General features: G+C 41.5%; 1 protein-coding gene across 3 annotated transcripts; it reads right to left on the bottom strand.

Annotated features, from left to right (window-relative positions):
- Positions 1 to 95: 95 nt before the first annotated feature.
- nfatc3b (nuclear factor of activated T cells 3b) lies at positions 96 to 20,147 on the bottom strand. Of its 3 annotated transcripts, none has more exons than XM_079604178.1 (10): positions 19,545 to 20,147; positions 15,200 to 16,361; positions 14,849 to 15,011; positions 13,762 to 13,961; positions 11,994 to 12,166; positions 11,511 to 11,651; positions 9,133 to 9,188; positions 8,874 to 9,000; positions 5,143 to 5,913; positions 96 to 882 (listed from the first exon to the last, which is right to left on the bottom strand). In XM_079604178.1, exons 1-10 carry the CDS (start codon positions 19,627 to 19,629, stop codon positions 824 to 826), a joined length of 2,937 nt encoding a protein of 978 aa, XP_079460304.1. In that variant the 5' UTR covers positions 19,630 to 20,147; the 3' UTR covers positions 96 to 823. The 3 variants fall into 3 exon arrangements, with proteins under 3 accessions (XP_079460304.1, XP_079460305.1, XP_079460306.1); XM_079604179.1 differs by having other exon boundaries at positions 5,143 to 5,910; positions 19,545 to 20,046; XM_079604180.1 differs by lacking the exon at positions 19,545 to 20,147 and adding an exon at positions 17,251 to 17,368.
- Positions 20,148 to 20,437: the final 290 nt, after the last annotated feature.

The following is a 20,437-nucleotide window of genomic DNA, read 5'->3' as shown; positions in this document are numbered from 1 at the left end:
ATGCTAGGCTAACGTTACTTGTTTACACCTCACACAAACTATGGAAACTCGTTATTAATGGACTATATAGGGCTGCATAAATGCATACAACATTTAAACATCGTTATATTTTATTATTATAAATGAAATGTTGAATTTATTAATTTTATATAAAAAATTGGATACTTTAACTTTAAATATTGTTTAAACCTTTCAAACAAACAAACAAACAAACAAGTTGAATGTAGGCTAGCTACCAATTAATATTATTCACAGTTTCAATTCAAGCATATTTCTTGGAGCTCATGAAGATTGTCACAAAATCTCTTTTATGTTCAGTAAAAATTCATAAATACAAAGACATTTTAAAAGCTTATCAAGCAATGGGAAAGTTATGGTAAAATAGTGAAATGCCAAACAGTTTGTTAAAGTCAACACTCAGCAGATTAAAACATGAGATACGCTAAACGCTGCATATTTTGTCTTTATAATTTAAACTTTTTATGATTATCACAATTTCCAAGAATATATTTTACATTTATAATCAAAAGGAGAAAATTGAAGACAAATGAAACATTTCAATGATCGTAAAAAGGCCCGTCAGGATAAGGCACATATTGAATCAAAAGCTATGACTGGTCATTATTTCACATTCACATTTGATATGCTCGGTTAAAATCCATAAGCATCCGCTTTTAAGCAGAACACTTTTATGTACATGATATTTCTCATAGAAAATCTTTCCTATATGTGCAGTAAAGGCAGATACTGAGACCGAATCAGTCCAAGCGGTTTCAAAGAGATGTCCAGGTCTCGGATTGCTGAGAATCTTTGGGATCTTGAGTTACGGAGCGTTCCCCGAATCTGGAGTCTCGAACAAGTCTCTGACAATGATTTCACTCACTGCAAAGAAGAAGAAAACATCTTGAATCTCACATATACTGTATATCAACATTCAATATCATTGTACATCTCTATTAAATCCTCCTGAGGGCAGTGTCGTGTGTGTTGTGTGTGTTGTGTGTGCGTGTGTGTGTGTGTGTGTGTGTGTGTGTGTGTGTGTGTGTGTGTGTGTGTGTGTGTGTGTGTGTGTGTAGACAGGAGTATTTCCTCACAGCTCTAATGTAAAGCGGCAGCGGTGTTAAACCAGAGACTGAACTGAGTTATTATAATTATTACAACCAAAAAGCTCAAGCCTATAGTCTCAACTAGTTCCTGAAATAAAGCTGGTTTCGTTGACGGAAAGCCTTTCCAATAACCAAACACACACATCTATTAATACACTTTAAACAAACAACAAGTTATTTAGGCTACAACATGACTTTCATCACGCGTATGGAAAGAAACAGAGTTTACAGTGAGAGCTCGAAATATATTTAAGCCAGAAAAGGTAGATGTGTGCATTAGTACAAGAATCTGTTTGAGCAAAGATGAAATACAACAACACACACACACACGCACTCACTCTCTCTCTCTCTCTCTCTCTCTCTCTCTCTCTCTCTCTCTCTCTCTCTCTCTCTCTCTCTCTCTCTCACACACACACACCCTAAACCTACCCATCACACACACACACGCTCTCTCTCTCACACACACACCCTAAACCTACCCATCACACACACACACACACACACACGCTCTCTCTCTCTCTCTCTCACACACACACACACACACACCCTAAACCTACCCATCACACACACACACACACACGCTCTATCTCTCTGTCTCTGTCTCTCTCTCTCTCTCACACACACACACCCTAAACCTACCCATCACACACACACACACACACACACGCTCTATCTCTCTGTCTCTGTCTCTGTCTCTCTCTCTCTCTCTCTCTCTCTCTCTCTCTCTCACACACACACACACACACACCCTAAACCTACCCATCACACACACACACACACACGCTCTATCTCTCTGTCTCTGTCTCTGTCTCTCTCTCTCTCACACACACACACACCCTAAACCTACCCATCTCACACACACACACACACACACTCCCTCTCTCTCTCTCACACACACACACACTCCCTCTCTCTCTCTCTCTCTCTCGCTCTCTCTCTCTCTCTCTCTCACACACACACACACACACACACACACACACACACACACGAAGCCGGACAACAGCACTCACTCATCAGGGGTGTTCAGTCTCTGCACCTGCGCTCTCCACACGCTACCGGTGCGCCAGGTAACGGAAAATACACAAGTTCTGTCCTGCCAGGGTTTGCTTAATTATAAAATTACATATTTATGATATGTAATTTATTATTTTTAATCTGAACACTGTTTTCAAATTTATTTCATTTAAAAATGAAACAATTATTTTATGTAATAATTTATTTTTGTAATTATTTTATTCATGTTATATATTTACAGCTGTTGTATTTTAGTTTTTTTTTTTTTTTTTTTTATAAATATGAATTTTCTTTCTTTTTTTACAATCGCTAGGACCCGTTTCTCAATAGTTAGGTCACTTAGGTCATAACACAGTGAGCACAACATCAATGACTGCATACTTCAGACAACATCAGTTCTCTTCTCACTCAGACACAAACATCTAAACTCGATGTATCTACAGCTACACATGCTGTCACTCTTTTCAACACTGATAAACTTCAGTTCAAAGCCTAACATAACACAAAAATGAATAAGAAATGTTCTACATTTCTACAATAATGCCATACTGAAAAATATTCCAAATCTAAAAAATCACATACTATCAAAACAATTAAATGTAGCTGAACACTTACACAAGTTTTAGTCTTTCGATTTCATTACAATCTATTCAAAAGGGGAAACTTATAAAGAAGTTTGACAAAAGAAAACATTGTATAATGCTTCCTGTTGTTAGGGGGAAAGTGTTTGTTGGGTGAAACCTTTGCTAGTGTTCTGGAAGAATGACTTGATTTGAAACGTATGAAGTGTTGTGGGAGTTTTAGTGCATTTTGAATGTGAAATATTGTAAACTGCTGAGCCGAGCTGAAGAGAACTGTGAAGAGTTTTGAAAAAGTCACCTTAGTATTGAGAAATGTGTCCTAGAAATTGTAAAAAAAAAAAAAAAAAAAAAAAATATGTAAAAAACATTCATCAATAAAATCTAAATATAGCCTATTTATACCTCACTCTGCTAAAACAACTGGATGTAAAATCAAGAAGTTTAAAAGCAGCAACATCTAATGTGAAGTAGGCTATGCAGGACTGTCACAATACAGCTGCGCAAAACTAGCGTTGGATTAGCCTTCACGTTATATTTAGCTCGTCCAGTGACTCCACGCAATGCCAGTATCCTCTTTCCCACTGCACTGCGGGACTCGAGACTATAATTAGGCCCAAACCAAACCGGCTTCCAGACACTAGGGGTGGCAGCTGCTAGTTTTTCTAGAGAGTAAACAAAAATCCTGGCTAGCATATGTCACAAAGTTAGCGCATATTCTGTTAATGTAGCTTGGCGTGAGTTACTGACCCAGCACGAGACGCGGTCAGAAGCGAGTATTGTAAACAGATCATATGTTCTGGAATAAACAGGTACAGTCACAGAGTAAGACTATGGACTTATTTCTGGGTCACTAAAGGACTCTTGATTTCTTAGCATAATGAAATCCTAAACACACTCACACATGAAGTGTGGAAAGAAATGTTCCAAGTTCAATATAAATTCAGCTTTATCATCAAAATATTTGGCATAACCTTGAAAATAATTTTGAGCCAAACCTTAGTTTGTACAAACAAACATATCTCATTACAGTAATGCACAATAGGAATCTAAAGGAGAGTTTAAAAGCATAAATGTGAAACTTGTAAGTTTGTTGCTTGGGGAGTACATTAGTTTTTAGCGGTGGAAATACTGTTAAAGTCTCCCTGTGGTCAATCATTTTATCCCTTACTCATCTTTGATCACCAAATTTTTCGTTGAAAAAATGTCTTCATGCCTTGAAATAGCTTGAATGTAACCCTTGCCTCATTTAGTATACGCTGTTCTATGAATATGCAAATGAGGCCTGCCTCCACTCACTCACTCTGTTTGAGACTGTCTTAGGTTAACTGCAATTGACCCTTCGCTAAGCCACGCCCGAAAACTGCCACTGGCCAATCGTGGCTTAGCAACCGTAACTAGGCGTGGGAGGTCTGTCGAGCTTTCGAGCGAGGGAAACATGCCGAAGCGTTGTGCGTATGGATTGTGAAAATATGATACCCGGGGGGTGGAATTTTTTTCCTTCCCGAAACCTAAAATGCCGGGCGTGGATCAAGCAGTGTGGGACGCCCCATTCACAACTAAACGTCGACAGGATTAACAAAAACACCTATTGCTTAGAAATAATGACGGTTCTTTGTTCATAATGCATATATTTGAACGTAAAATAAGACGATTAAAGGCAAGACGGAGGCTCACTGACATACTTTAAAATATATTTCAGCATTTTGTTAATCGACGGCCTACCCCTGAGTAACGTTCCAATCCAATCCGATCGCGGCTCTCCCGGTGTTAGTGTTATTCCACAAGATTTATGGATAAACTGTTTGATTTATAATTATTAGATTATAATTTATTTTCACATTCCACTTACCCTGCTGTGCATGAACAGCTGTTCCTCAATTTGTGTGTTTCCCATTTGAATGGTCGGCGAATGAGGCGCTGCTGCTTGCGCTGGGACTCAGCCTATAGACTTTAGCTTCCATTTTGATGAAATTATTCTCTAATCGGTTGCATATTATGTCGCGGATATATCCCTCGAATGCATTCTGCAGTCCCTTTTGTCTTGTTCTCTCAGATATTTCACCTGTTCGCCAAAAATGACTAATTATCTCCTTGGGAATGTCTGACACCGGTACATAGACACTTTAATAGACGTGCCAGGTGCGAAAGCTGGCCAGGCGTAGCAACAGTAACTAAGGAGGGCGGGGCTTAGCGAAGGGTCAATTGTAAGGAGAAAATACACCACATAGACATATAAACAAAATTAAGAGCTGGATTTTCACCACAGGGGGACTTTAAGTTTTGGGCCTATACCTCTGAAACAGTTGTGGGGAATCCCTTGCCTCAGAGAGTCATTGAGATTGTTTATACAAACTGAGAAACAGGTTGAAATGAATTTATGTGGCAATCAGCATTGTTCCCTTAACTTCATTAATTTAAAACTGTTCTCCTTGGAGTCTTACCATCATCGAGAGTGATATCCTGTAGGCCTATGGACTGAAAGCCAAGCTCTTTCTCTTCATCTGGTTCCTGTTTAATATCAGGGCTTTCTCCACCTTGTGGCAAACTGTAGCGTTCGCTGGACTCCTCAAGAGATGCGCCTGAAGGTTGAGGGTCCATCAAGCTCTCTCTGATAGACGGTGAGTTGGAAGGCACTTTGGCAAGAGTAGGCTGGTGGGAAAGAGGAAGCACTTGGGAAGAGGAGGACTGTGGGAACTGCACCGGATCCAGACCAGATGTTTCCACATTTGCGCTAGTTAGAACAGAGGTACTGGACACTGAGCCACGGTTATAGAGATTATGAGCGTGTTCTGAAGGGATGACTTGGTATCCTTCACCTCGGTGAGACCTGGGTTGCTCTGCAGGGATTTGGGATGACTTGCAGCCCCCAACCTTTGGAAGACTAGGTTGTCCTTTGTAAGACAGATCCTGTTGAGGTTTTTGGTACAAAGAGTTGTTGAAATCCACCGGTGAGAACATCGGGTGGAGGTCTGCTACGGCATCGAGGCTTCGGTCTGCCGGATGAGAGCGGCTCAGATGCAGATCCTGAGGCGAGTAGCAGAGATAGGCAGAAGATGGAGACCCTTCGGTCAGCAGCCACTGCTCAAGAGGCTGGACCTCATCTGAAGAGATTGAGTCCCCAGTGGTGCTGAGACCGGTTGGGGACATGGCTGGATGCTGGCCGTTGGTGTTAAGGTCCGGCCTCATGTCAAACTCCTGCTTCACATGCACTGCTTTGGAAGGAGGGTGTTCAACACATTACAGATTAGCTTTGTGGACATTTCTTCATTTCTCAAAACATTTGAAAATGTATATATTGTATTGTCCAATTGTGTCCTAAATTCAGTCCAGTTCTACAGTAATCTAAGGCCCTGTTTACACTTGGTATTAAAGGATTAGTTCACTTACAAATAAAAATGTCCTGATATCACCCCATGTCATCCAAGATGTCCATGTGTCCACTTTCTTCAGTCGAAAAAAAATTAAGGTTTTTGAGGAAAACATTCCAGGATTTTTCTCCATATAATGGACTTCAATGGCAACCAACAGTTTGAAGGTCCAATTGTCAGTTTCAATGCAGCTTCAAAGTCTCGACACGATCCCAGTCGAGAAATAAGGGTCTTATCACGCGTGACATCGTTAAACATCCAGGATATGCACACGTAAGGACCATTTTAAACAATAAACTGACACAAATACATATAAATGTGTGTCATTTAACATACAATAACTTTGAACGGTCCTCCTACTCCAAACTTGTAAACACTGGGTCGGTATTTCCGACTACGTCACGCGTGATCTTTACAACGTGTTGACGTAATGCATCTCAGAGATAGTACAAGACGGGTATTTGTGGTTAAAAAAGTATATAATAAAAAAGAAAAAAAATAGGAAATGACTGATCATTTCACTAGATAAGACCCTTTTTACTCGACTGGGATCGTGTAGAGCCTTTGAAGCTGCATTGAGACTGACATTTGGACCTTCAAACCGTTAGTTGCCATTGAAGTCCATTATATGGAGAAAAATCCTGAAACGTTTTCCTCAAAAACCTTAATTTATTTTCGACTGAAGAAAGAAAGACATGGATGACAAGGGGGGTGAGTAAATTATCAGGAAATTTTCAATTATAAGTCCATGTTTTTCAATGCGTTTTGGTCGATCGGATCACAAGTAGACGAGGGAGACACATTCACGTTTACACCTGTTGTTTTAATCACTCTCTCTTGTCCACTTTCAACCACGTCTGTCCTGATTTCTTTGAGAGGAGAATGTTTACGCATGAGGTCAGTAGGCGGAGAGTAGACGGTCTTTCGTGGCAGTTTGAACACATTCGACCACATGAGCGTTTACACTACGAATGCAATCCGGTCAAATGTGTTTTTGACTACCTATGGAAGTGGTGGAAAGTGGACAAGCTCAAAACGTTTTAGACCCCATTTACACCTGTATTACCCCTTTTCCACCAAGGCAGAGCTGGTGCTGGTTCGGAGCCAGAGCCTAGTTTCAAATCGGTTCTTTGTCTTTCGACCACCAAAGCACCAGCTCCGAACCAGTAAAAGTGGTTCTTAAGTAGCACCAAAACATTGCTGGGCTAGAAGTAAGAACCGCTTGAGTCAGGGGCTGGGGGCGGGGTTACCGTGACCAACAAGAAGAACAGAAACTTGTGACCGCCATTTTTAAATAGCAGCTAATCGAGCTAATAGCAGCTCGATTGTAATGTCCGTCTATGCAAGTTACGGCGAGCTGCACGAACGCGTTGGATTCGCCGTGTTTGGATGCCGATGTAGGTTCGCAAAGCCATGAGCATCAATAGTAACGCAACGACCGCCATTGTTGATGTAAGGCTTGTTCGAGATGCATCAGAGCGGCGCGGACCGATCAGAGCTCCGGGAGTGTTTGGAGAGCATACGACTCCTTGTGCTTTTGGGTCGCTTTCGCAGTGCATTGATGTCATGCGGCGATCGGTCTGCGAGAAGCCGAACCATCTCGAACAAGCCTGGTGTGTTTTTGTTTGGCGCTGCCGCACTAGCGTTGCTGGGAAACATGAGATGTATACAGTGACGTAAGATCTGGCTCTGTTGTGGCTCTCTAGCCTGTGGAAAGGCAAACCGGTTCTTAGAAGACCCGTCAGTAGAACCAACTCCGAACCGCCAATAGCTCTAGCTCTGAACCAGCACCTGGTTCTTGCTGGTGGAAAAGGGGTATATTTGGTGTCGTCCACTTGGAGCCTATCGACCAAAACACATCTTAATACCAGGTGTAAACAGGGCCTCAGTCTCAGGCAACATGGCATATTATACACATTATACGGATTTCAAAGTTTTCAATCTCCAAACCTAGAAGCTTAAATTTGATTGGTTAGCCTCTACCCCAGGTGTTGCCAACCCAGCAGACCTCCAGTTCTAACCCCGCTCCAACATTCATGAGTAATCCTGAACACCTTGATTAGTATGTTTGATTAGGCATGGAAATAAACTCGTAGCCTTCCAGGAGCAGGTTTGGCTATCCATGTCCTACACAAATTGGTACACAGAAATTGTATTTTTGTTTACAAGTTACCAGTCTGCTACAACGAATGCTTCAGAACATCTATTTAATCTGTTCAGAGTTTTGTTTGAGACACCAAGGCCAAGGTTTCTGCCTGGTATTAAGATGTGTTTTGGTAATCCGATCACAAGTCATCAGCTGAGACATTCATGACTCCACCTGGTATTATTATTAACATATTAACTGTGACTACTAGTATTGGAATTTTGTGGAACGTAAAAGAAATTGAAGAAAATGCAAGTCAATTAAAATGATAAGGAGATCAGCTGCGTTTCCCATTGAAAATGGTGTGTTTTTGTACAACACAGTGAAGTTTGAATGACTTGTTTTAGTGTGCTCTCTCACAACACATATTAGGTGAAAGGGCGACGAGTAGGAAGTGCTTCACTGCGGTCCGGGACGCACGAAGGACGGAGCGTTTCTTCAACTACAAAGGCTTTTTGTGGTCACAAGTGTTTATGACTACCTCTGTATGTGGTTTCAGTTTCAGTGAAACACTTTACACGTTCCTAGAGACTGTTCATTACATGAATGAGCTACTACCGGCCTATTTTAGATTGACCTGTGGTTGGTCTTTGATATATTACTGCCTCTTGCCGTCCAATTGGCAGTTCTTGCCACCAAAGTGGACCAGGACTATTACCTGAAAGATAGGTGAAGAACTGCGAGACACTTCTCTTCCTTTTGCCATTGCTGACGTAGAACTGCACCTGGGTGGAGGAAGCCGTGGTTTTCTTGTAGTACGGAGGAATCTTTACCACTATGCTTGTCTAAACAGGAATGGGAACACACAAGAGACACCTGTAATTATAGATCTCAATGGGATGTGCATGTACCAATGTTGTTTAAACAAATTGAGGAATATCAGTGTTTTTACAAAATCAATAACTTAGTATGCTCACATTTTGACTCTTCTCTTGTAAAGCCCTCACATCGACCTCCCATTGTGTTTTACCATCTGGAATGGAAAAAAAAAGACAATACAAAGGCTTTTATTGTTTTTACATAACAAACCGTCATCCAAAATGTATTGCTAGACTACTGATCTAAAAACAGCGCCTAATTTGAGCAGAGAGCCATGGGCTGCGTCTCAAATCACATACTTTCTTGAGTAGGTCTTATTTTGAATGAGTAATTACTTCACAGCCGCTAAAAAGTAAGATCTATATAGTATGAATGTGTGTGGAATAAATGTAATCCGGAGGTACTACATTCGCCATGTTGTCATTATCATGTGATCTAAGTTACGTTGCTTCACTGCCATTCATAAATGCTCTCCCGTGGCCTCATGGGATAGGAATGTGTCCATCATACACACACTTCAGGATCTCGCCGGAAGCTCTGTCATCCGCGTACTTTTAGCCTGTTCTTTTATGAGTACTGTGAATTCAGACATACTTCTTTAGTCACATACTGTTTTTGCCGATAGTATTACAGATTTCGGATGCAGCCTAGGTGTGTGTCAGGGTTATGTTTGATCTGTTTAAGGGTACGTTTACACGACAATGATATGCTTAAAGGAACACTCCACCGTTTTATGAAATAGGGCTTATTCACCGTCTTTCCTACATTTAGATAGGTGGGCAAATGCATTTTTGTCTCAGCGCGTGTTCTTACGCCTTTGTTGTTGCTAACTGGCAACAAAGGATTCCATTCATTATGCTAAGCTAAGCTAGCGCCGACCCTGCCAAACTAAAACAATGCATGCACTGAGACAAAAATGCATTTGCCGACCTATCTAAATTTAGGAAAGACGGTGAATAAGCCCTATTTTTTTTTAAACGGTGGAGTGTTCCTTTAAAATGTAGAAGTTTTTCCTTTGAGTTTTCCACGTACAGACGACACCTTTGTCAAAACGATCCCCCCCATTCACACGGATCCGTGAAAACGACTCAAAACGCTGTATTCTGCTGTCAGGCCGTTAGATGGCGATGAAACACTGTAGACTGAACAAGTAATTTGCATCTGCATGATGTCATCGCTTCCACAGATTCACGTTTGTATTATTTACGCGGAGACCGCTTTCAAAACCGTCCACTTTGAAACCCGTTTTCAAAAGTTCGCTTTTTCAGACACCCAAAACGCGTTGTCGTGTAAATGAACGACCAAAACACAAAAAGTTACACGTTTTTAGTTGAAAACGGTGTGGAGTGAACAGCCCCTGAGTCTCCTGGGTTACTCAGTGTGTACTTAGTCATGTCAACTGTGTCTCATTTCTTTGATTAGTTCACTGTGTATTTAAAGGGATAGTTCACTTTGAAATAAAATGTTGGTATGTTTTAGCTTACCTGAAGTGCATCCAAGATGTAGGTGTCTTTGTCTCCGCAGTAGTTTCAATTTTGATATTTTTAGATCAAACTGTTGTTGTCTGTCAGTCATATAATGCAGGTATATAGGCACTGTCTCCAAAAGCATGCAGAGAAAAGTCCAAATTAAACAATTCCCCATCGTAAGTGCACATTGATGGCCTAAGACACGAAACAAGCGGTTTGTGTGATAAAACGAACAGTATTTATATCGTTTTTATCTATTTTACACAACGACGTCCATCGGATCTGTTTACTTAGTCTGCGCAAGCGCCGTAGAGCGCCGGAAGTGATCTCTCTCGCGCGTGTACGTCACTCATTGTTTACACCAGAACCTATGCACAGAACAGAGATTGTAGGTAGGACGGCTAATAGAAATGGTACTAGTTTGCGCTTATCCGGGATTTTACACCGATGTAAAAAAATACATTTACGTAAGCTCGCGCAAACTCATCCGGGAGACCACTTCCGGTGCTCTACGGGGCTTACGCAGACTAAGTAAACAGATCCGATGGACGTCGTTGTGTAAAATAGATAAAAACGATATAAATACTGTTCGTTTTATCACACAAACCGCTTGTTTCGCGTCTTAGGCCATCAATGTGCACTTACGATGGGGAATTGTTTAATTTGGACTTTTCTCTGCATGCTTTTGGAGACAGTGCCTATATACCTGCATTATATGACTGACAGACAAGAACAGTTTGACCTAAAAATATCAAAATTGAAACTACTGCGGAGACAAAGACACCTACATCTTGGATGCACTTCAGGTAAGCTAAAACATACCAAAATTTCATTTCAAAGTGAACTATCCCTTTTATAGTTCTTGTTTGCTTGTTCTGTTCCTGCCTGAGTTGTATTGTTTCCTTTTTGTTCTTGTTAATACATTTAAACTTCTGCTACTAGATCCTCTTTCTCCTCGTCTCTGCAACGTTACACGGTGAGTTATTGTAATAGATGTTTTCACTTACCAGAGCTCTTTTCTAGAAAGACCACTATTGACTCTGGACAGATGTTTTGTCCAGTTATAAGCATCTCTTCTCCTCCAGTCACAGAACCACAGGCGGGACTAAAGCTCTCGACTTGAGGAAGTTCCTGAGCTAAGCGTTGAGCTAGTCAACAGAGGAAAAACAATGGCTGTAAATTGCAGAGGAAATGTTCATCAATACGATTTGGTGATGTTTTCAAATACAAATTAGATTTTTGTGGCTTTTAGTCAATGTATAATTTCTGTATAATGAATTTAAAACTTTTTTTAAATGTTTAAAATGTACAATATTTCTCTTATATTTTGATGACATCCTCTTGTTCACATGGACATATACAATTTTGATCCAGGAAATGCTCTCTAGAATGAGTATATTTCTCCACCAAGTTAACTTAGACATAACTAGCATATAATATTTAACGTATTCAAAGCATTTTTTCACATAATTCCACATAAAAAAACTTACAGCACTCTATTGGTACAGACGCCACCTGCAGTGACAGCACTTTGCCGCTGTGTTGCGGGATATGAACACGAAACACGGTGCGCACGCGCGTGTTCTTGCGCCCGATGTCAGTCTCTCCCTTGCGCAGCTCGATGTCTGAGTTTCGCAGCTTCATGATCCCAGCACAGTCGATGCTTTCATAGAAAGATGACAGAAGGCAGCCATTAAAGATTAGTCAGTTAAATGCTGTTTATTTAATAAAATTGCAAGTTAGCAAGTGAAATTAAACCAAAGAGTGACATAAATGGTGCTATTTGCTGACAGTGGCTCAGAGCAACTCAATATAAACCATTAGCTTGAACTCGTGGTGAAAATCCAGTTTTTAATGTTGTTTATGTGTCTATGTGGTGTTTTTAATATGCTAAACCATGTGCTAATTCATAAGTCAACACCATTGCTCTACTTAAAACTGCAGAGAACCAAAGACATTCTCAAAAACACGGTTTGAAATCGCTGGTGTTTCTGACGTCACAAACTACCTTGAAACCAATCAGATCAACGTGCCGGCGGGCTTTAGCATATAGATAACAGCGAACTAGCATATCATTAACTATGCGCCCGATGTCAGTCTCTCCCTTACACAGCTAGATTGTCTGAGTTTCACAGCTTCATGATCCCAGCACAGTCGATGCTTTCATAGAAAGATGACAGAAGGCAGCCATTAAAGATTAGTCAGTTAAATTGTGGAGTCCAGGTAATCCCGTTATTTTTCTGTTTATATGAAAAATCGTGTAGATATAGCAATATAGCGTGTGTATGATGTTTATTACGATGTTACGATGACCTTCATGCCTTTCTCCACTGACGTTATGAGTTGTTCGAAGCGTTTCTGATGATTGTTAGAAGATGGCGAACAGGAACACGGTTCATGTAACATTAGCAACACATTTTTAGCTGTTTTTCAACACAGTCGAGCAAAAGGCTAATCAGATTATTAGCGTTATGTGTCCGACGTTGTAAAGAGCGATATCATTGTGCAGTGTTTACCTCAGTAAGTTGACAGAGTGGATATCGGAGCTGCTGTGAGTGAGTAGGGGCGGGGCTAATTTGTATATTCATAGTGCCACGCATACTAAATGAGGCAAAGGCTTAGAGTTGCATTCCAGCTATTTTAAGACATGGCGAATTTTTTTTCACAGGAAAAAAAACATATAAATATGTAATTTTGGTGGTCAAAGATGAGATTCAAAGAATAAAATGATTACATTAAAGGGGCGCTTTAAGTTATTTTACTCTGTCGTATGCATTCATGAGATCTCAATGCCATCACAATATTGAAAAGTTTCTATTAAAAGCCTGGACAATTTGGTAGTGGGTTCCACTGTAGAAATGATCTACTCAGCCATGATTAGTTTGTTTCTGTTAGAAGAACTGTCAGATAATAAGATGGGTACCATGATAAAAAGATTGATTCTATACTGTCATGTCGCCTCCCATGAAGCAATCCATGCCAGCTCTGATTAGGGTCCTGATAGTTAATAATTTGCTTGAGTGCAAATTATTTTAAACATATTTGATCAAAAGTACTATTTATTCCATGGGAGGAAAGATTTTACAAAAAATTAAGAGTTCTGTTCTGAATTTCACATTTTCCATTAAGAGCTGCCATCTTCTTGTTCTAAACGACTAACCTTTCAGCCGTGTCAATATATCATTTATGCAAAAAATCTCTCTCTACAATGCATGCAGGACATGGTGAATGTAAATCAGAGGTTTGCTTGACAGGTACCTGGCACACATGTTGTTTTCAGGAAGGAGAGGAATTTCAAGAACTTTGGTGCTGGATATCACCGTCTCTTGACTCGGAGTGGCCACGGTTTTGCCAGTAATCCTGTGCACTTGATAGAACGGGTGTGGCCTGGTGTAGCGGTCATCCGCTGTCCCGATGAACATCTGCAGGCTGATGGGTTTATCATTGCACCCTATTAGCTACAGATGCGAGAACAAACAATATGAGTAAACATGCAACTGATTATTCCAAATAAATGGTATGTGCCTATCCATCATCCATCAACGCTTTAATGCACTGGCCCTGAAAGTATTCAAAGTAGCCCACATCAGCCTGGCCTTTCCAGCCAACATTCAAAGTTTGTGTTGAGTAACTTTCCTTTTCTAGTTTTCAAAGCTAAGAACTTCTGTTCCTCGAATGGCAGGAAAGGTTGTCCATTTGTGTTATTGGTAGCTAGGGTAAACAAACAGGCCAACACATGTAACATTAGCTTGTGCCCAGTTAAAAATACCACACGCTGACTGGATCAAAAGCTCTCTCCATAAGACTGTCTGATATTTATCATGAATCATATTTATCTTATCTTCTATTATAGGCAAATTCGATCATTTATCCAATATTACAATGCTAGTTTAACCAAAAAAAAAAAAATGCATAATAATATTAATATAAATAATTAAATACTGGTCTTTTATTTGGACTGGAGCAGGTGTCAGATGAGCAGCAAACCTTGAGGTATGGAACCCACTCTCAATTTACCAGAATAATGAAAACATCTGCTGTGCAAGTTCAAATTTCGCACAATACAGTTTCTGTGACGAACAAAACAAGTAGGCAATGATGGATGAGCTACTCCATCAATAATTAACCATAATCAATGAATCACATGTACATATTTCCATTTATAATTCACTAGTGGCACCAAATGGAATTGCAAAAATGACTGTTTCCAAACAGGTTTTTTTCTCCCATCTGGCATTTTTCAGACAAACAGGGGACCAGGCCCCGAACACAAACCACTGCCAGAAACCTTCAACTACAGGGAAATTTACAAACGGCTAATGTGAGAGCTGGTGTAAAACCTGACCTTTACAACGGGGTGTCTTCCACAGTCGGATTTAATGGCCCCTCGACTGCCCTCCGTCTCATAATGGGCTCTGTGGTGAGGTTTAGGTTGGATCTCGATCTTTAACTCACATTGGCCACATTGACTGGGCAGAGGACATTCCAGTGGAGGTAAAGATGTGGACCTGGGCAAGAAATAAAGAACAGCAGTGGCTTTAACAAACATAGCTGTTGTTTTGGGGAATTGGTCAATGAAACAAAACACCCATTGTTATAACCCTAAAAACGATGGAGCTAACAATCTATTATACAACCGGCACTTATTCAAAATCAAATGTTGCAAAATCAAGTCCTATGCATACATGCAATTTACCTGTATAAAGGAGTAGTATTGACTTGTTTGGGTTTAGCCCAAGGGAAGTGTGTTGGAACGGCTAAGAAATGTTCCACTATATCCTCTTTCCTTAAACAGGGCAGGGACACAGCTATGCCCGAGCTTAGCGATGGATTTGCAAGACCTTGGTCTTGAAGACCTGAGTCCTCATGTCCAGGCAACAGAGACGCTTGATCCTGGTGGTGGTTGGTCTGATACGTTCTTCTTGTTTTGGATGGGACGTCTACCTCCTGTGGAAAGGTCTGGTAGGGGGCAAACGTGGAACCGCTCATCCACGTCTCCTCAGTGACACTCCCCCGAGGAGAGTGAGATGGTGTTACGTTGGGGGAAAGGTGAGGGGACGCCAAACCAGGGATGACCTCTGCACTGGAGTGTCGCCTTTTCCCACAGGGCGATGTTGGCCGAGAGGAGGGCCGAGAGGAGGGCCGTGAGGACGAGGAGTGTGGATGGGGACTGAGCCACGTGTCCTCAGTGATGCTGGTGCGGGGCGACTGGTACGGCGACAGCGATTGATATTGCAGAGCTTGCAGATGATGCTGTTGGTAACGGTACCAAGAGTCGTCTCCATATGCAGCCATGCATCCAGGAGAACCGAAGGGGGAGACGAGCGGAGACACTTGAGGAGACGCCTGGGGAGAGGTGAGGGGGGACGGCAGAGGAGACGTCAGTGGTGACACTAGAGGAGACGCCAGTCGAACTCGAGCCGCCGCCTCGTTCAGCTCTGCCTCCACATCATCGTAGATGTGCGAGAAGGATTCACAGGACGAGGCGTCAGACAACCAGCTGCGGGACGACAAACTGCTGCAGGGGCTGGGACACAGTGAGGACGTGTCCCTGTAGGATCCATCCAATGGCAGGAAGAGCTGGTCCCTCGATAGAGACCCAGCACACGCGTCCCCACAAGCTCCTGCTGACTGGCCCAACTGGTGGGTTCCCAGGTCCTGGAGGCAGTTGGCTGGGATAGAGGTGATCTGGATGCTGGGACAGTCAAACACCCTGCTGGGAGAATCCATGGGTTGCAGGGAACCAGGGTGAGGGGTGCCATAAGGCTGGTTTGTATAGTCGTCCTGCTGTTCTGTGGGATGGTTGGGGTCAGAAGGAAAGAGAGGGTAGGAGTTGGCATCGTCGTCCGATCTGGATTCTGGAGGAACAGGAAAAAGGTTAATTTTAACACAAGACCCCTTAATATGACATACCTTGGTTTACACTTAAAGGGATACTTCAGGATTTAGCACTAAGCTTTGTATCAGTAGAAAACCTGTAGTGTTTTCAAATTGCCGTGCTTCCCTCCCTCATGTCCCCCTGAGACGAGAGATTTATGTATTTTTTGTCTGTAAAAAATCCTCCGATGACGCAAAAATCATCATTTTGCGTCATCGGAGGATTTTTTTGGCCAGAGGCGAGAGACTACAGCCAGTAGAAGGCGCTAGATCCGCATGTTTTCAACCTGCCCATAGAGGGGCGGATCTCACTCACAGAATGTACAAATAGTGTCAGCCATCTTTTATTTGGACGCTAAGCTAACAGGCTCTTGTTCTGTGGAGAAAGCTGAGTAGTAGCGGTTACCATCCTCTTTTTCCCGGACACGCCCTAGCCGTTGAGATCGTCCAAAATGTCCGGGATTCGGCTTTTACTTCCTGCAGTCGCCATTCATTGTTTATATGCAAACCTTTTGTTTCAATCTAACTGAATTCATTCCGATTGGTGAATCTGAATGTAGTGTTTACATGAACGCTAAACAAGTGATGGGTTAATGTGCGTTTTAACATTGCTAAGAAAATTCCCTCTCCTCCGTGAGAGATACGAGACCGGTGCGTCTCACAGGTGCCGCTCATCAGTAATCACGCCACCGGCCTCACGCAGTTCTCCCGCGGCCGTCAGCCTCGTCCTGCTCGCCGCAGTAAACATGAGGAACGGCGACTGGAGAACGCAAAAGCCGAATCTCAGACATTTTTGGCGATCTCGAAATCCCGAGCAGACTCGTCACGGAAACTTACTAGCCTAGCCTTGTTGTTTAACTGCGCTCTTACCGGTAGGCGTGGCTTGGGAGTGGCCTCATACGGCAGTGAAGCAAGTGCATTCTGGGAGTTGTTGTCTTTCATCCACATGAGCCACAAATACATTTTCTGGCCGTTCTCAGTCTAGAAGGCTCCAAATTCAAAAATAATTTCACATTTCTACTACATAAATGACCCATTTTAAATACACAATCATCTTTACAGAGGTGAAGTCTGTCACCTGACGTACGTAAAAATCGATCATTCTTTAAAGATGGCGCGGTATATTTGGAGTGGACAGAAGAAGAGACAGAGTTATTCATTAAACTGGAATACTGGATTCTAAACAACAAAGAAATGCCACAATGTATCAAGAGCTTGAAGCAGATATGAGGGAGAAACACCCAGAAACTCCTCATATGAGGAGTATCTAGCAACTTGAAAGTCTGGTGTGTGTGATCCTGAGCAGTTTAGTCAGTGTATGATGCCTACTTGCCTAGTGTTTTAAAATCCCTTTAGATTTTAAAAGTCCAGTTTATTCCAGGCTTTACATAAAGTGATTTTTAAGTGTGGCATGATTTTGTCCATTGGGAACTCCTTGTATTAACATTGGGAACTAAAATGGCTTATTACTTTAGGGCATACGCCATATAATCAGACAGAAGAGGAAATAAGACTGAACCATCCAACTCCCATGAAGCTTGTTTCCAAACACTGAATAAAAATGTACTTGCAACTTTTTTTAAATCAGAATTGCGTGATACAAACTTACAATTGCAAGACCTGGTTTCACAGACAGGGCTTAGATTAAGCCAGATTTAGGACTTAGTTTAATTAGGGCATTTAAGTTGCTTTAATAAACATAAAACTGCTGTCCATCTTGAGACAAAACAATGGCACTGACATATTTTAAGATATGTCAGTGCAAGTTGCTTTCAGTTAAAACAACTCAAACATGCATTTTAGTCTGAGAAACCAGCAGATAAAGTCAGAATTGCCATATTAAGTCACAATTACATGTTATTATAACTATATATGATTTGTTCCGTGGCGGGAACAAGCTTCCAGACTCCTAATCAGTGGCGGTTTCCTTTGCACCAAATGATTGTTCTATCAAGTCAACGTTGTCTAATGTCTACCTTTATTAAGGTCCATCACTGCATTAGCTTTAGGCACTACTGGTCAACATTACCCAGAAGCCCACTCGGACTAATGTGACTACCGGTATGTTTCAGAGGCAGAGCAGTTCTTATATTTTGATTTTATTATCATGAAACAAACTTTTTATTATAATGTGCACTGATGAATTGTTATTGTGTAACAATGTTTAAGGTCAGTATTGGTTATTATTTTCTTTTGGAAGGATAAATACAATCCAGTAACTTTAGGTTTTAAGTCAGCAATGTCCTTCAGCAAAATGTAATTTAGTAAACGAAAAAAAAGAAATGTTGTTTTCAAGCGTGTGAAGAAATAAGCATACTCCAACAGGCCACACACTGGCATACTGTACTTGAGCAAATGCATTTCTAGAGATGCTCTTCTGGCTCACTCAGACACATGAGCAAACTGACAGAAGTGCAACAGTAGCTAACCATAAATATCACACACACACACACACACACACACACACACACTCTGATGCACGAGCTAGGGATGCTGTCACACTGATAACACTATCTGTCCACCATAATGAAGTTACACGCGCACTCAAGCTTCGACAGTCAAATGCTCAGCAATAAAAACTGAAAGGTGATTTGCTGTGAATTTAAGCAAGCTATCAGCGAGGTTTACCTAAGGATAGAGAAAGATCAATTACAGAGGACAGTGTCATTTGCATTGACAACTTCAACAGTAGCCTACAGTATTTAGGGAAGTACAGCGACACACAATGCCAATATTATTATTAATAATAAGTGGGTGAATTATTATTATTATTAATAATAATAATGGTTATTCTTCGTATTTGTCTACAATCCACGACAATTAGATTGGCACAAAACATAATGTATTACAGTAAATACACGCTTCATGTTTTTTTCTGAAAGATGTTTCGCATGATTAGGTTTTGACCTTCCTCTTTAAGCGCTTCAACTACACTTGATGTTGAAAGATAAGGAAGTGACTCTCGGTATTTTAAAACACAGTTTCATATATTCTGGACACACACACACAGATCCAAACATGGCCACTTCTGTAAAACATTCTGGCCGCGACTCAACTACGTCGCTCCCATTATAACCGCGCGCGCTTGCACGCACTTCATTGATTATAACCGGAGCGTTGGAACCGTCGCGTCGCGTCGCGTCCGCTGAAAGTAACGTACAAACCTGTGTGGCTCAGCGACTGATGAGAATAACTGCTTTCTCCAAATATCAGTCTGAAGTCCAGTTCCTCGCTGTAGTTAGTAGTCATTGCATTAGAGACCTCAGCTCTACTTTCTTCTGTTGAATTACATAAACAAACAAGCCCATGCGCGCGCAAACGCCACTACAACTCTCCAACTTTCCACAAGCGTCACTTTGGTTGACAAAACAGAGATGGTGTCAGCGCGAAAACCCGGAACACACACGGTCCAAAATGTCCTTCCCCCCCACACACACACTCAGAAGTTGGTTAGATCGAGCCTCTGGTGTTGTTTCTTCCCGGACTTTGTTGATTTCCTGCCGTGTTTAATAATCCCATGCTGGGGTTTGAGTTGATCTGAAGTCTTGCGGACATGTAGGTGGTTATAGCAAAGTTACATGTTACGCTGCGACTTCAGACGTGACGTCACGACATTTGACAGACTACAAACACTCGAAAAGGAAACGCACGCGCGCGCGCGCGCACGCGGCCACATTTGCAAACAGCAACAATGTAACAAGCGCGCGAGAACGTTTCAGCGGCAGTGGAGCAGCGAGCGTGCACTTTTATTAGCCGTTTGATACAGTGGACGGAAATTATGCACATGATCAATTAATACACACTCAGTTTGCAAAGTCAGAATGTGGTTGCGTCTCAAAACATAGTAGCCTAAGCTCCCTTACACACACAATACCATGGTAACCACAGTTTCCGCTTAAATATGTTAATTCTGAAAAATTGGCAACAAAAAATATGGTATCTTATCCAAACAGTTCAATAACTTTATAGAATCGGTCTTTTTGTTAATAGAAGAGACTTAATATACAATTGAATTGTTTTTGAATCTATCATATTTTGGGGGATACACTGTCATTTA

Source organism: Phoxinus phoxinus (assembly GCF_949152265.1).
Source record: "Phoxinus phoxinus genome assembly, chromosome: 25".
Lineage (NCBI taxonomy): Eukaryota > Metazoa > Chordata > Actinopteri > Cypriniformes > Leuciscidae > Phoxinus > Phoxinus phoxinus.
The sequence above is the reverse complement of the archived record's forward strand: the minus strand, read 5'-3'. Positions and strand labels throughout refer to the sequence as shown.